The sequence below is a fragment of the Aptenodytes forsteri genome, unplaced genomic scaffold, assembly GCF_000699145.1.
Source record: "Aptenodytes forsteri isolate BGI_AS27 unplaced genomic scaffold, ASM69914v1 Scaffold104, whole genome shotgun sequence".
NCBI lineage: Eukaryota > Metazoa > Chordata > Aves > Sphenisciformes > Spheniscidae > Aptenodytes > Aptenodytes forsteri.
The window spans coordinates 2,177,789-2,193,739 of NW_008795943.1; the positions used below are offsets into that span (position 1 = coordinate 2,177,789).

The 15,951-nt window shown below is 49.0% G+C and overlaps 1 protein-coding gene across 1 annotated transcript in view; it reads right to left on the reverse strand.

Annotated features, from left to right (window-relative positions):
• Positions 1 to 719: 719 nt before the first annotated feature.
• PACS2 (phosphofurin acidic cluster sorting protein 2) overlaps positions 720 to 15,951 on the reverse strand; it is a 69,725-nt gene continuing 54,493 nt past the window's right edge. Inside the window, exons 21-26 of the mRNA XM_009285335.1 lie at positions 12,978 to 13,020; positions 9,122 to 9,164; positions 7,735 to 7,870; positions 4,116 to 4,342; positions 2,047 to 2,160; positions 720 to 1,044 (exon numbers count right to left, since the gene is read on the reverse strand). Coding sequence (XP_009283610.1) covers positions 926 to 1,044; positions 2,047 to 2,160; positions 4,116 to 4,342; positions 7,735 to 7,870; positions 9,122 to 9,164; positions 12,978 to 13,020 — 682 coding nt within the window. The 3' untranslated portion in view covers positions 720 to 925. The remainder of the gene's footprint in view (positions 1,045 to 2,046; positions 2,161 to 4,115; positions 4,343 to 7,734; positions 7,871 to 9,121; positions 9,165 to 12,977; positions 13,021 to 15,951) is intronic.

Below are 15,951 nucleotides of genomic sequence, written 5' to 3' on the forward strand. Positions count from 1 at the left end.
CTTTTTTTTTTTTTTTTTTTTTTTTTTTTTTTAGAAAGCATTAAAAAAAATCTGCAGCTATTAAAAAAAAATCCTTTCCCTTTAGAGGCTGGAAGAGGTTTTATTGACAGGTAAATAATCGGTGTGAGTATGTAAATAGCAGCGACCCCACTGACGCGGCATCCCTCAGCAGTGCAGCCAGCCGCGGGGACATTGTGACTGGCTCGGTTTGGTCGTTGTCACAGACCCGGGACACTGGAGTTTCCTTACACCTAGTGTTTCCCTAATTCCTGTTCCTGCCCAACCCTCCTCAGGCATCGCTTCAGCACAAACACCTGCCCGTCCCCATGGCAGACTCCACGCTTGGAAGAGGATCTCCTCTCCAGACCTCCCTAGCTATGCAAATGGTTTATTTTTTCAAACCGGACAGTTGAACTTCCTCCACACTCGCTGATCTTTTGTCCTTCGGGCAGCAGGAAGAAAGACTGGCCATCTTTTTTTCCTAGAAATACAGAGGGAGGGGGCCAAACGCACCATAACGCGCATGATCTTCCGCAAAATCCATTCGAGCTGATCCACGGCTCCCCCAGCCCACTCACACCAATGAGGTCTCAGGTTAATAAGCAGTGCAGTTATTCAGCTATCTGCTCATAAGTGGTAGGTGTTCTTGGGCAGGTTGCCTGCTCCTGCCAACTCCCCCACGACTTCATGTTGTCAGCACATCTATATTTAAGACTGGGTTTTTTTGCCTTTGTTTAAAGGGGTTTCCTTCCCTTGTAGTAAACTTAAGAGTTAATAGAAAAAAGTAATTCAAAAGTAATCCAAGCACATCTGTAATTAATTCTGCAGGAGAGGGCAGAGCGACGCGAGTCAGAGTTGGCACGCAATTCCTGGCTCCTGGTGTGCAGTCCCCGGGATGGACAGAAGGTCCCTCCGCCGAGCACGGCTAGAAGTTAGATTTGGAGTGTCCAAATATGCAGATGGGAAAGTGCTTGACATGAGAGGACCACTGTGCTGCCAGCTGAAAGAACTTGACGTCGTTCCACTCCACCCCATCGATCAGGACTGCAGGGGAGGGTAAAAAGAGAGGAAAGTTAGAAAATACCAAGTGAAGTGGCCAGCCTGAAACAACTTTGCTAGAAACCTCCCTGCAGTTGGCAGAGGGAGGCCTGGCCACGTTCTGCGCTCAGGGTATGCGCTGCTCTGCCTGGCCACCCCACAGCTGTAAATAGCTGCACACAATGGGGAGAAAGGCTCCAAAGCAGACCAGGTTTAGGGAGAACAGCTCAGATTGTTGTTCCAGCATCACTCACTGACACTGGAGCTCCCCAGACTGCTGATTTCAGTGTCATCTGATCTGATTTCTCAAATTTCCTAAATATACTTCATTTTTCTTTTTGGGCAAATGCACTCTTACACAGATGGACATCAGTCTCTCTTCACTGGCACTTTTAAGCAGGAGATCCACGTCTCCTGCAGAAGTGACACACGTTCTGTGACCACCCCTCACACTCACCAGTCTCACAGGGACTAGGCTAGGATTAAGGAGGTGACCTAAGCAGATCCCTCTGCTGTTAACAGAAGTGGGGATTATCAACTGAATAGGCTACAGAGATATTTTTGATACTGGACGCACAGCTCCACTGACAGCCACTTCAGGTCTGCCTGCAAGATGCATGTACGGCTCGTGCTGTGGCATGCCTTTGTGCCAGAGTCCTGCCTAGAGGAGCAGCCACACTCTCACCGCTCTCCGCCATCACCTTCCAGACGTGCAAGGGAAACAGAGAATAACAGGGAGGGGAATGGAGTCCGGCCCAGCCCTTGTCCTCATCCAGGGCACTGATTCAGAGGAGTTCCTAGATAAGTGAGGATTTTCCCACATCCCAGACCCATTAAAGCATTCCGCCATGCTGGACACATCCAAGGCCGTTCCCCAGGTGGGGAACACCCCCATTACGTTGGCTCCAGGGCATGGGGCAGGACACTAGGTCAGCCCTTTGCCTGGAGGACAACGCCAGCAGCTGAGCCTCGCCCCAGAGCCCGACGGGATGCAAGCGCTGCACTTACCGCGCAGCATGTTCTGCTGATGTTTCGCTGTGCAAATCAACCTGCTGATTCCTTCAATACACTGGCTCTTTGACTCAACCTCCTTGTCTTTTGTTTTCTTGGGCAAAAACATCACTGGAAGAAAATCAAACCGGTACACAGTGAATTTCTGCCACTCACAGAGCTGCACCAAGACTTGTTTGGGTTTTTGCATTTAAACATTCATGTCTGAAGATTCTAACTCTAATTTTAACTCCTAAAATCATCCCTGTTTGGCAGGAGTTTGACTGTGTCAGTGCTCAGCACCATCACCTATGCACATGAACATCTTAGCCCTACGTGTCTCTATGTGAAGCATTCCCAGCTTATAACCCAGGCCCCGAAGGGCACCTTCAAGGTAACTCCTGCTGCTCTGCTGGGACACCAGGGAAAACAGCTACACCTGTAGCGGTCCCCAGTCTGCACCCTGTGCTGGGCTGATGGGATCTGCTGGGCGGCCGCACCACCTAGGGGGAGTCCCACATACTGCACACGGCTGCCGGGCAGCACTGTGCTCCAGCCTCCGATGTATCTGCAGGCAGGTTTGCTGCACCAACAGTGGCCCAACATGTGCTGAGCTGCACAGACTCCTGGAGAGCAGGAGGGACTACAAACTATGGGCAAGTGGTGGAGAGGGAAGGCATTAGGAGAGCTAAAAAGGGTCCAGTTCCTTGAGAACTGCCCAAATGCATGAGCAAAGATATACAAACTGGCTCCACAAACGCTGGTGGTGTTGAACACCACTGCTCCAGGCTGAGCCAACCCCAATGAAGAATATTTTGAGTGTCTCAGGATTGCTTCTCCCCATAGGCATGCCACTTAAAAAGGGTGTGGTCAGGCGTGGGAGCACTGGTACCAGCAGTACCACACCTATCTTGGCCCAGTAGTGACTTGGCTGCAGAGTTATGCACCCATGTCCTGCAGCCACAGGTCCAGAAGGCTCTGCTGGTCTTCTCTCAGAGCCCCCAAAAGCCCTGCTTCCACCAGGAATGACTCCCAGACCCATGGGCAGGAAGATGTCATGAAGGACAGCTATTGGCAGCTGAATATAAGTGCAGAACTGCATTGCTGCTTCCTTGAAAACACTTCTCCACAGAGCTGTTCTCAATTTCTAATGTTTTACATTACCAAGGCCAGGAGCAAGTACAGAATTACTGACAATATTTAAAATGCCTTTTTTGTTTGCTTGTTTGTTTGTAGAAAATAAACTCAAAGCCATGATTTTAAGAGCAGAAGATTAAACATGAAAAAAGTTAACATCAGGCTTTGTGATGAGAGCATTTCTCTTCTACCTCCTTTTGTCCCACAAAGCACTCTGTGCAAGAACTTAAGAGCTCCTGTAGAAGAGCTTACATTGCTGGAACACTGCTCTGAGTGACACCACCTCTTGTATATACATGCACACCTAGCAATGGCTTGGCAGGGCTGGCTGGTGCATTTGTCCGGCTGTGACAGTGCTATTTTAACATGAGGACACCACATCAAACACAGCAAAACGTCTGCTGGGGCTGCTGCCATATGCTGCAACATGATGGGATGCACACACCTCCTGCCTCTGTCTGCACCTCTGTCACGTGTCAGAGGAGAGACCAGAGCACGGAGCTGTACAGGCTGCAGGGTCTGCCCTGACTCTGGTGGTCGGGGCACAAGCTGCCTCTTACCTAATCCAACACCCCAAACCAGCGCCAGCAGGCTCACAAGGAACACAGGGAAGCTGTCCAGAGCAGCATACCTCCTGGCTTTCTGTACAGCCACCCACAAATGTCCTTGCTCTGTCCCCACTTTTGTTCTTTTGGTCTATGCCATCTCAGCTGTTGGGCTGTAAGTGTGAACACATCCCCTTTTTACAGCACAAAGAGGAACCACCCTTTCAAACTCTTCCACCTTATGCAGTCACTTCTCATCTACAAACAGCCTAGGACTTTGGGGATAAAAATATGACTAAGGTGCTGCAATGCAGGACTGACAAGTCAGGCAGCCCTGGAGCAACAGAACAGGGAGAGCAGCATTGCATTCTTGGCCTTTGACAACAGTAAATGTGTCCATCTTACCTTTCTTGTTCTTCTCTTTTGTCACGACAGTCATGGACATTGTTGGAGTGGTGGCAATCTCACCGCTGGCAGGTAACCTGCTGACCTGGAGGGACCGGAAAGTGCATTTCAGTGTGTTTTTGGTAGTGGAGGGGTCCTTCTTCTCTGGGTCTCTCTTTCTGTCCATGGGTGGAGCTGCAATCCAGTAATCCACCTGCAGGCCCATTAACTCAGCACCGAGGCTCTGGCTGGAAAATAAGAGAAGAAGGTAATTTCTGCACAGCACTCAGCAGTTCCTCCCATCTGTGTTTTGTCAGAGTGGCTGCCACTCCTGACCAGATGGTCAGAGGACAAGGGCCTGGCTCTTTGGGAAATCAGGCAGCAATGTTCCGTAGTGAGACCCGGTAATCACAAAAGCACAAGTCATCACTCAGTGATGCAGTCTGGCTCACGTTACATGCTGGCATCGGCTTGGCAGCACAGAACTGCAATGAGCTGAGAAGCTGACCTGCTGCGCAGCCACAGGGACAAGCAGTGGGAAAGGGGGAAGACACACAGTTTCCTAATGTGATGCCGAGTTCAGTGACCCATCCAGTGAAGGCAACCCCTGAGGTGGCCCAGATCAATTCCAGTTGTTGAGTGGGGAAGAGGGGCTGTAAGCACCTTGCTGCTGCCTCCTGAGCACTGATGCATTAATGACTCCGGCCAGGCGCAGCACTGCCAAAATCATCTCTGAACTGCGGCGAACAAAGAAAGAACTGGTGGGTCCCTGAACATTAGGCACTCAGTTCCAGCCTCCCTGACTAATTCCAACTTCTATGTCCATGAGCTCTTCTTGCCACCAGCTGCTTCCCTTCCTGTCCAGATGCTCCACCAGGTCACACAGGATCTCTGTTCTCCCCAGGTCCCTGTAATGGAGTTGCCACTAGGCGATCCACCCCATGGCCCTGCTGTGGGCTGAGGAATGCCTGTGCTGGGAAAATGCTCTGCCAGTCCTGTGATGTTTGCTAAACAACAGCAGATTTCGGGACACGATCTGCTGTTGAAAACTCCTGCGCATCGTGTGGTAACAGACGTGTGTCACCAAAACACACTGCCAGCCTTTCTTGAGCCAGAAAAGGGAGGATAAGCAGCCCGGGAAATTCCACCCCCTGCCTGCCCCTGCCTCTCGCTAGCTAACCCTGAGTGGAGCAGGGGTTTATCATTCAGCAGACCTACGGTTGACAGCCTTTACTTCTTCCTACACAATGACAGAGTGTTGAATAATATGCAAGTACTAGACAAAAAACTAACTTAATTTATCTACCAGTCCGTGTCCCCTGTTCGAGAAATGGCAGTTGTTAAGGAAGATGAATCTGTGATCTTGAATGAAATATGCATCCCTCTACACCACCTGTCTAATAAGAAACTCTCAAGGTAAAACAAGGATGGCCCATCATTAAGGTCCTCTCAGCAAATCATCTCCTTTTCTTTGCCATTTATTCAACTGAAAGCCAGACTGCAAAGCAGAGTTCATCTTTGATCACCAAAACCAGGTTTTGGGTTCTCAGGGAAATTTCAGAAATGAGATTCTTTAAGGATGATGTTCTGGAGATGCAGCTTTGGATTTTAAGGCTCCTTTGCATCACATTTCTCATCTCAGTTGTAAAGACAAAGCATCCTAATGTTCACTATGCCCAGGCAGGATTTTCTGTTCCATTCCCAGTTAAACATGTGGCTTAATCTTTCAGTTTGGGTCACCCTCCACCCCCTGTGCTGTCACATACAGATCAGTGGAGATGGAACAATGTTGAACCTGAACTTCCTCATTTCTTGATGATTCTACCACACAGCATGAAACCAAAAAGTACCGGATTCCTAGAGCCGGGGTGTCAACTTCAGATATATCACGTCCATGGCTCACAACTTTAATAGCCTACACTCTTGTGGGTACAGGTTCCCAAACCACTTCCACCTTTGGAAAGCCCACACAGAGCTCACACATGAGAAGTCAGCTCTGCTCTCCAGAGCCTGCGCAGCCCCCAGCTCTCTGCACTGCCAGCCAGCTGCTGCTGGGACCAGCCTGGGGCAGACAGGACTCTCCTGCCACCAAACCACAGGGGGCCAACAGGAGGGACTTGGGGAACTGGGCCTCCTGGCACAGGCTAACGGCCACTAACACCTTCCAGCTGCTGGGCACCTGCTAAACTGGGACTTCCACATTTCCATTTCCTCTTGTTAAAAGGGAACTCTCAAGCCAGTTTAAGAAGTCAGAGGTTAAAGGTCCCCGCAGGGCTCTCTGGGATGGGCAGGAAAGGTCCCCATTCTGTCTCCAACAGGGACAGCAGGAGATGCTGCTTAGGGAGAGCATGTGAGTGCAGTGTCTAACTGCATACATAACATTCATTCATTCTCTAACATAACATTCCCTTGGACTTCCCCAGCCTCACAATCACAGGATTAGGGATGTTAGAGGGGACATCCCTGCATCATCCTTTAGTGTCTGTTAATGGATCTGCTATCCATGAATTTGCCTAACCCCCCTTTGATCTGCTGATCCTGCTACCACAGAAGTAGCAGAGGCAGACATGGTTTCCTGCTGTTTGCAGAAGTCCTTTCCTTTCTCCCTTTTAATTGACCTCTTGCCAGTGTCACTGCATGCCCCCAGGTCTCGTACGACAGGTTTGGTGAATGACAGTTCAATATTTAACGAACCCACCACCACTGTGATTTTTGCAAAACTTGAGCGGCTTACCTCTTTCCTCTCCTCCCCAAAACCGCAGACTCCAAGCACTTCTAGTCTCCCCTCACAAGGCTGCTGCTCTGTCCCCTTGACCGTGTTAACTCCCCTGAACCTTTAACTTCACCATGTGCTTCTGGGTACCAGAACTGCACACAAAGTTTTAGACAGCTACACCAACGTTTTGTGCAGCAACAAAGTGACAGTCCTGGCCAGGGCAACTCTTTACCGGCAGTTTTCTAGGGGTTTCCTCCCTTCACCCCTAAAACTTTCAGCTAAGCCAGAGCTTCACGTTGCCTACAGGTGCTGTCTCCTTGCTGTTCTGATACGCTTTCAGGCACATGCATGAATGGGAACTGCAATTCCACTATGCCACAACAGTCAGCTCTCCCCTCATAGAGAAAAAGCCAGCTCCTTCCACAGAGTCACTCTGACCTTACACTTGCTTGGTCCTTAAAAACATAAGAATTGTGAGGGATTAGGCTAGCACCCATGTGTATTAGGGTCAGTATTTTCTTTGGCTACATACCTCCCCAAGAGAATCCAGTCTCAAAGGGAAAATACCAGCAGTTGGAGAACACAAACCTTCCCAAACTGCCACAATGGCTCATCAGAATCAGGGTTTCTGCCAGACTATCAGAAACAAGGCTGTCCCTTCTAGTTCAAATGTGTCTACCCTTCAAAAGTGCAGCCTTCCCATCAGGTGCAAGATCCCCTCTGTCCTCCCCAACTCCTTGTCAGCCAGCAAGGACACAGTCACTCCAGAGGCAAAAGAGGTGAAGGGGAAAGATAACAACTTTAAGCGTTTGCTAGGGAGGAAGAAAGGGAAGCTATGGGTTTTCCTTTAGAAGATTTTCCTCTCTCACGTATATGTCAGATAAGACAGCCAAGGGAGCTGTAAGGAGACAGAACATGCTTTACCTTGAGGACGAGAAGCTGCCTGTGACAGACGGTGAGGAAGGTGGTGTGGGGGAGGCTTCTTTCACAGCAGGAGACACGGAAGGTGGGGTAGAAGAAAGGACACTGGAGCTTGAGGGAGCTGCATCATCAGAGTCACCTTGCAGAAAAGAAGTCAAACTGTTTGTCTGGGTTCATCTCACAGCCCAGCACATGCACGTTGGGATAGCTCAGTCTCTTTGCCCACGCTCCTGCTGCACAGGTTTTGTTCAGACTCAATCCAGAGATCAGCTAGCCCATCAGTTCTGACTGCCTCCACACTTAAACCACGGGACTTTCTATGTTTGGGTAAGAGGCAGGCACAAACATTCACACTCCTCTGGGCTCCTCACCTCGCATCTGCTCTCGCATCTCTCAGCTGGTTTGCTCCCAGCTGATTTTGAGCCTCCTGCAGAGTCAGATCCCAGCCCGCTGAACCCTGCTGGGGAATCTCCCCTCACAACCACTGCAGGGCAGCACCACTCCGAGACTCTTGGAGAATCCAATACCTCTGGGCTGATCACAGGGATCTCCCCATACCCTCTGCTTCCACCCTCCACAGCCAATGCATTATTCCCTTCATGTTGGCCCTTTAGGGTGGTGGGAGCACTGTGGCAGCAAGGAGTGACCCACAGAAGGGCTGCCTCCACACACAAACCTATGTGTAGCCCAGGCCACAGGAATCTGGGTTTAACAGTGAAGCAATAAAGAAACAATCCCTACATATGAGGAAAAAAATATTCCTGACTAGTAGTGCATATGAAGGAGGAGAAAACAAGTTCACATTGATAAAATAGCACTACCCCATGTCCATATGTGTAAGCAGGCAGTATGGTGTGAATCAGCTTTGCACTCCCCCATTAAAAAAACCCTGAGTCTAAAGTTGTTGTCAGATTGGCAAACTGGTTGCCTACCCTTGAGTTCCCAGTGCTAGGCACATGTTTGAGATTGATTTTATTAGGCAATTGAGCCCGGCGTAGGGACACAGACATGAACTTCTGATGAACTGCCTCCCCAGTTTGGAGCAGGAACCTCAAATAACCACAACGGTGATTCCACCCCACTGAAAACACACACAAGAAAATGGGTGTCTGCACATATATGAGTGGAGCTTCCCTGGATGAGGGTGTGGGAATTTCAGCTGGCCTGAAAATCCTTGTAAAGCAACAAGAAAAAGGGCCTCTTTCAAGAGAGAGGCCTCTCTTTCTGCAGACAGCTGCTGGGAGTCAAGGCAGTGGAAATGGCAGCTAATAAAATCCAATTCCACCTTACAAAACTCCAAGACATCAGCAACGGACAAGCTAGTTCAGCCTGTGAAGTCAGGCTCCCACTACCTGTACGACACAGAAAGCACACACAATATGCTTGTTACCTGACGTTGCAGAAGATTGTTCCACTATTCCAACCTTCACCACCTAGAGGGGGCAAAAGAGAAGAGCTCTATGAAACAGGATTCCCCTGAGCTTCGGGAACCCCCAACCCAAGCTCATCCCTACAGCCCCCTTAGCACTGTCCCTGCAGTCAGAGTAGTGTTAAAGTATGTTAAGAAGTGGAGTCTTCTAAGAGCCCAGCAGGTCCCATCAGTGTCCAGTCAAGCAGTACCAGCTCACAACCCTTCCCTGATCTATACAAAGACAGCACAGGCCCTATAGAGCTGTTACAGACCTGCACAGCTCTGAATAGCCCATCGTCAGCCCCAAGCTATGGCAACTATAGTGCCTGTGACAGCTGTGGGAATAGGGCAGGGAGGAGAAAGGAACATAAATATCCCTTTAGCATTGCTTTGATACACCTGCTAATTACAGACATATTGCTTCCACTACACAAGTGCAGCCACTTCTAGGGTACAGCATAGCTGGGGTTTGTTAGGAAACCACAAAAGCAACAAAGTACAGTTTCTGATCAGAGTTTTCTAGTCTCCAAACAAGAGAAGTGTCTGGCAAAGAAGATAAAGCTCCTAGCAAAGCTTCTGAGCACAAACATGGATAAACCACCACATGGACAGGTCAGAATGATCCCAATCACACTGTAAGAAAGATACAAATGCGTTCTGATATGGCGAACCACCAGCTAGTACGTTTAGGTTAATGATAAATGCCACTGGCAATAATTTGTGGAACAGAGCATGCTACAAACACAAGCTCCCAAGAACACACTATGCCTAGAAAGATAAAATGACCCTTGGTGATATAAAAGCAGGGACCTTCTGTAGCGATAATCTGCTATGGTGCACAGGCACCATTACTCTCGACACTGCAGAGGAGAGACCCTTCCTAAGGTCCTTAAGAAACTTGTATCCAGGGCTAATGTCTACCCTATATAAATGTTGACAAATGTGAAAGAGCTGCAAAGGGATCTCAAGTCAATAAAACCTGCTTTAGAATGAGAAATGATGTCACGCAGTATATTTAGTTTGAAAACAGAAGATTGTTAAGTTCAGACGTGACCATGTCTAGACCACATCTTAGGGAGCACATTTCTGTGCTATGGGAATCAAGAAAAAGGACCTAATCATTAGAAGCAAAAAACTTTGCACAGTTTGGAGTCGGGGGGATGTATGCTCAACACCAGATCTTGGAGAGCTCTCAGGCTCTCTGGTGGAGTCTCTGTTAGCTCCAGTCTTGGAGAAGCCATCATGAACTCAGCAGTGCGTGCAGAGGCTCCCTGAGGGCACACTGGCTTGGGAGAAGGAGGCTGCAGCTCAGTTTGGCCAGTCTCCATCCAAAAGGCAACAAATCAGGCTCTGGAGTCCAGCAGCCATTTGCGCTGTATGTGTTAAAGGCCAAGAGGATGTTTCACAGACTGTAACTAGCTGTGAGCAAGAGAAGGCGAGGCAGAAGAGTTAGGGGAAGAACAAGCAACACAGAAAACTGCCTACAGACACCTTGATCTGCAAGCCAGACAGGAAGTCTCTTCTGGCCTTTTCCCCTCTTGCTGGCTGACTGAAGATGCTCGAGTTCAGACACATGGGAGGAAGACAAGGTTAAACACTTTCCCTTCCCTCCACTCAGGGAGGTGCTTGAGACTGCTGCAGTCCCAACAACACCTCCATCCAGGAACGCTGCAGCAGCCAGCCTCCTTTCCCTTCAGGAAGCAGGCGCATCCTGTTAACTCTCCTGGCAACTGGCTGTCAGCACAACACAGGCGCACGATCACGCAGCCTCACCACCTGACCCTGGCTTTCGCACCCAACTGGCCCCTTGTGAGGTTCCGCTCCCACCACTTCAGAGCCCAGCTGAGCAGCACGGCACTGCCCTGCTCGCTTCTGGGCCAAAGACTGCACAACCCAGCTGCAGGACATCAGTTTTTGCACCCCTAAAAGCCAACAGGGTCCAGCCAACGTCAGGAGTCACAAACCCAAACATTGCTAGCTCCCTCTCTTCCTTGGCCAACAGCTCCACGCAGGCTGCAGCTGAGGGAAAGAGCTTCAGTGTTCATATTCAGCCTCAGACTCTGAGACATCTGCAACTGGCCTTTCAGAGTCTCTTCAGATATGTCTCATGGGGAATTACCGTGTCAGAAACACTTCAGAAGCAAGAATAAGCAGCATTGATTTGACCCTCGCCACCAGCTGACATAGGAAGTCAGTCTGTGCTTTCAAGGCATGTTTTTTGGGGATTGGCAGTGTTATGCACACAACAGAGCTACTCACTCTTTCCACTTTCAGACAATCAAATCCAGACTGGAAACGCATCGCTAATGTCAGGACAATGATCGTTTTAGAGCAACTGGACAAACACTCTAAGCCCCATTTGCTTGCACATAGCACTGAACTAAATCAGCCCTAAAGAAAAGCTTTGCAGAGCCTAGCAGCTATAGTGAGACAAGTCCAGGAGCTTCCAAGCCCTTCTGGGCTTTTCACGTTATTGGAAAAGGTGAAACAACTGTTTCGTAACAACAGTTCTTCACCAGCAATCGCAGTTCGTGGGAGGGACAAGATCACAGCAAAGCTCATCAGCAGGGAACAAATTGGGAAGACGTGTCTCTCCGCTTTTGCAGAAGACATCTTTCCTTCAACAAACAAAAGTAGACTGTCATCTCAGGAGCACTGCAGAGAGAGACTCTCACTGCAGAGAGAGACTCTCACTCCGAAGAGACACCAGAGTGAAAGCAGGGTCAGCCTGAGGGCAAGAGAGACTAAGCTCTTTAAATGCCTTGGGATTTCAGATTAGCTCTGACGCACTTACAGGGATACAAACGGGAACGAACACAAGTCAGCTTAACACAGAGAAGGCAGAACAAGACAGCCAGCATGCAAGAAAGAGAAGCTACAACAGAGCAGCAGAAACTGTGAAGAGGACATCCAGTAGCTGAAGAGCAGTCAGGGGATATCCTTTTGGCCGCAGGTCAATGACTCTATACCTAAAACTTAATGAATTGAAGAGCATGATCAAATAAGGGGAGGGAAACTAGAAAAGGCAAAGCACAGTGCGCAAAATACACTGACAGAAGCACAAACACACCCCTGCCTAAGTACTCTGCACTTGGCCACCTGAGCTGGGAACATTTAAAGATAAGGAGAGAAGGAAAAGCCAGGGACTACTATCCCAAATACATATTCACATAATAAAATGCATTAAATAGCTACTGCCCCAGACTCAAACTTAACAGTGGTATAAATGATCTCCCTGGTGGGATGTACTCTCCACTTCCCAGAAGCGGATGAGATATTGAGAGGACTGGAGACTGTTCATGACAAGCACACAGAGGACTGACACTGGAATAGCAAATTTGGCCCAATCAATCACCCAGGGCAATGCTGGGCACAGCAACCCTGAGATCAGGTTTCCAGGAACATACCACCTTCCTCTGCACGTGGCCCAGCAGCAATTCTCCACCAACTAGGTGCTTTGGTCTGCAGCAAAGGTTGTGGATCTACAGACAGGCTGTGGATCAGAGCACTTCAGCGTCACACTTTCCTCTCTGTATTGAATGAACAAGGCAATAGCAAGGCTACGGTGCCTGCTTCAGTGCCTGGCAGGCACGCAGCACAGAGCTGCCCAGAGCCAGCTGCCTGGAAAGTAAAATACACCCTGTAGTTTGTTGAGGGATCTTAGAGGTTTGCTTACGTACCAGGCAGTTGCATCCAACCATCAGATGCTCATGCTGACACTCTACCTTAGAGCACCGAGTGCTCCTGCTCTACCCCAGAAACCAGGTAAGTTTGGGTTAACACTTGTGGACATATTCCAGCCAGCTTGAGACAGCGTAACTAAGATAACACTCACCCCGACAAAGGGAATGAACTTCTGTGAAGATTCTTCATCAGGGCTAAAGGCAAAGAGAAAAGAGTTGTTAACGGCTTGCTTCCACACTGGGCACAATACTCACTTTATATTTGCATTCAAGCATGCAGCAGGGACGGACAGTATGCAAGCGCCAGTCGAATGTCTCCTCTCAAGGCCCCCTGCCAGCACGCTAAGAATCTGCATGGGTGGGGAAGAGCACGCAGCTTACGGCACATCTCTCAGGGAAAAGGTCTCTTCCTCCCTCCCTCACGCTTGACAGAGAAACATGCTTTAATGGCATGGCAGTCATTACAGACACACGACCTCCTATTGCAAGGAAATGGATCTGTGCCACAACAACATGGAGAACTGTGCATTACTTACTAGTCCCTGAAGTGCTCTGCACGCATGGCCTTCACGCGTCCCACCTTTGGAGTCATGTGCCATACCTTGCATATCCCAGCATCGCTAAAGCAGTTAGCCTGCCACGGGGTTACAAGCCGTGACACGTGGTTATTTGTATAGCACTAGCAAGTACGTACACACACACACTCACGCACACAGATACATGTTCCCTGCCACCGGGAGCTTGCAGTCCCTTAGACAGGCACACTAGAGAGGTCGGGCACCAGAGCACACCGGGTAGATCAGGACACCAACTCGAGAACAGCAAACAGCTAAACCAAACTGAACAAAACGCACACCATGTCCCAGAAAAAGCTGAAGACAACACTACACGCATTTTGAAAGCAGGAAGGCATCAGCCCCTCCTGCTCTGGCCCTGCCCAGGATTCAGAAGCCAGAGGGTGGAGAAGGGCCAGCAACGAAGGCCACAGTCAAACCTAGCAGGAATTAGGGAGAGACTCAGCAAAGACAAGAGGGGGAAGACCTGAGTGAGGAGGAAGGCAGGCTGGGAGGGCCTGCAGAGCCACTGCTCCCTTCAAGGGCGACAGAGATGAAGATGGACCCACAGGATGAGGAGAGGACTGCAGGAGCATGTCCACGTGTTGGGAGGAATTACAGTTCAGCAGTGGAAGTGACTGCAGGGCAAGACACACAACGTTTCTCAGTGGCCAAGCACAGGAAACAGGTAGGGAGCAGACAAACACCAAGATTTCTCATGTTTCACTTTGTGCATCCCTCAGTGCTTGAAGCACTGCAACGTTCAGAGAAAAACCATCCACCACTGCCTTCAGAATATTGCTGGGTGCAGCACAAATACTTCAGGTATTTCTGTGCTGTTTCCAGCGGCCAACCGCTGTGTGATTAGCATGGGCTGGACAGTTTCCTCTAAGCTGTATGGAAAGAATGGCATAGAACTGCAGTGAACATGATTCAACCAGAGCTCCCTCTTGGTCCAAAGCAGAGTGTGCTTTTGCAAATAGCTTCTTGCTTTGGCTCAGCTCTGCTTACTCATCCCTACAGCAAAGCCAAGGTCTTTGCTCCCTTCCTACCTCACAACCCCAGGCACTGCACCTTCATTCTTCCCCCAAAGCACGTGACAAAACGACCGAGTTCCTGATTCTGTGTTGGAAGCCAGAAAGGTCACATTTTTCGAAACACAGCTGCAGGCCCCCCAGCAAATGAATCTCCTACAAACATGACATTACTAGCTCGTTTTGGAAACAAGAAACCCACAGAGCTGTTGGGAGAAGCACAGAACAGAGGCTCAGCTTTCTTCTCATTTCTTCAGCTCCATGGGCTGAGAAGCAGGCAGAAGCGAGTCCCGCTGACCAAGTGAGGGAAGCACAATAGTTGTCTAGTCATCTCTCAGCTACTGGATGGCTTTGCTCCGAGCTCTCAAAAAACAAACCATGCCCAATTCCAGCAGAAAACTCATTCTTGTTCCCCATGGGAGCTCAGACTCCCACTGAGGAGAGCTCAGAGGCAATTCTGAAATAAATAATTTGCTTCAGTCACCATTTATCACAGCTCACAATGATGCACAGACTGTTCCTGAAGCGATCCAGCTGGATTTCAGCTCGGCTAGTCTAGTCCTGTCACATGTCCTCTTGGGAACTCTGATCTTGCATACGTGCCTCTGAAAATGCAGCTTATCAAAACAGCTGCTCTTCATGTGGATGAAAGGAAAGATGAGATGACCGTGCTTGTTCTCCACTTCCTCTTCCATGCTCTTTCCTGATTCTTGTCCTTCAGGATCCCAAAATATTAATCCAGAGTCCTTTCACCTTGGTAACGGTCTCTTCTATTCCTCCTACCACAGCCCTGCAACTAAAATATCCCCTGTCCCTGGAAAGGCAGCTACCCCTTATTACGTAGGCTGCCCAGATTCCCAGGCTGCAGAGGTTTTACCCCCATAGCAATGTCCAAGGTATTGGTTTTATCCATAGGGGTTCTGAAGGCCCTGGTATCTCAGCTATAATTTAAAGCCAGACCTGACCCTGATTTGTGATTTTTAACGGTGTTATTGATACTTCACCTCTGTAATTCTGGGGAAAAAAAACCCAATACAACAACAACAAATTCTGGGGGAAAACAAAAAATAGACCTATGCAGAGAGGCCAGAAAGAAAATCTTTACCAGGAGTGGGGAGTTGTCTAATTACCATTTTTGCTTGGGCAAAATCCATCTGCCTGCAATCAGTCCTTCAAAGGTAAACTGTCCAGAAATGGACTTGCAGGCTCCCTCCCTACCCCAAGAAATTAATTCAGACTGAACAAAGACATATAGCCAAATTTATATTTTTTAGAACTCTTAGAAAGGAGAAGAAGCCACATCACCAGGAGTCACCCACCTGACAAAGGGAAGGAATAATCTCTCTCACTTCTGGGGCAAAGTACAAACTAAGCTGCAAAGCATTCAGATATTACAGTAAGAGGGACTGAATAATCACTTAGAGCAGTTATGCCAGTTATTAGCCTTTTAGTAAGATTTCATTTAAAATTGAAGCAACACAAAACAGGTTCAAATGAAGCCAAACACCTGTGATTTCCTAGCAGGAGGGTCTCAGGTA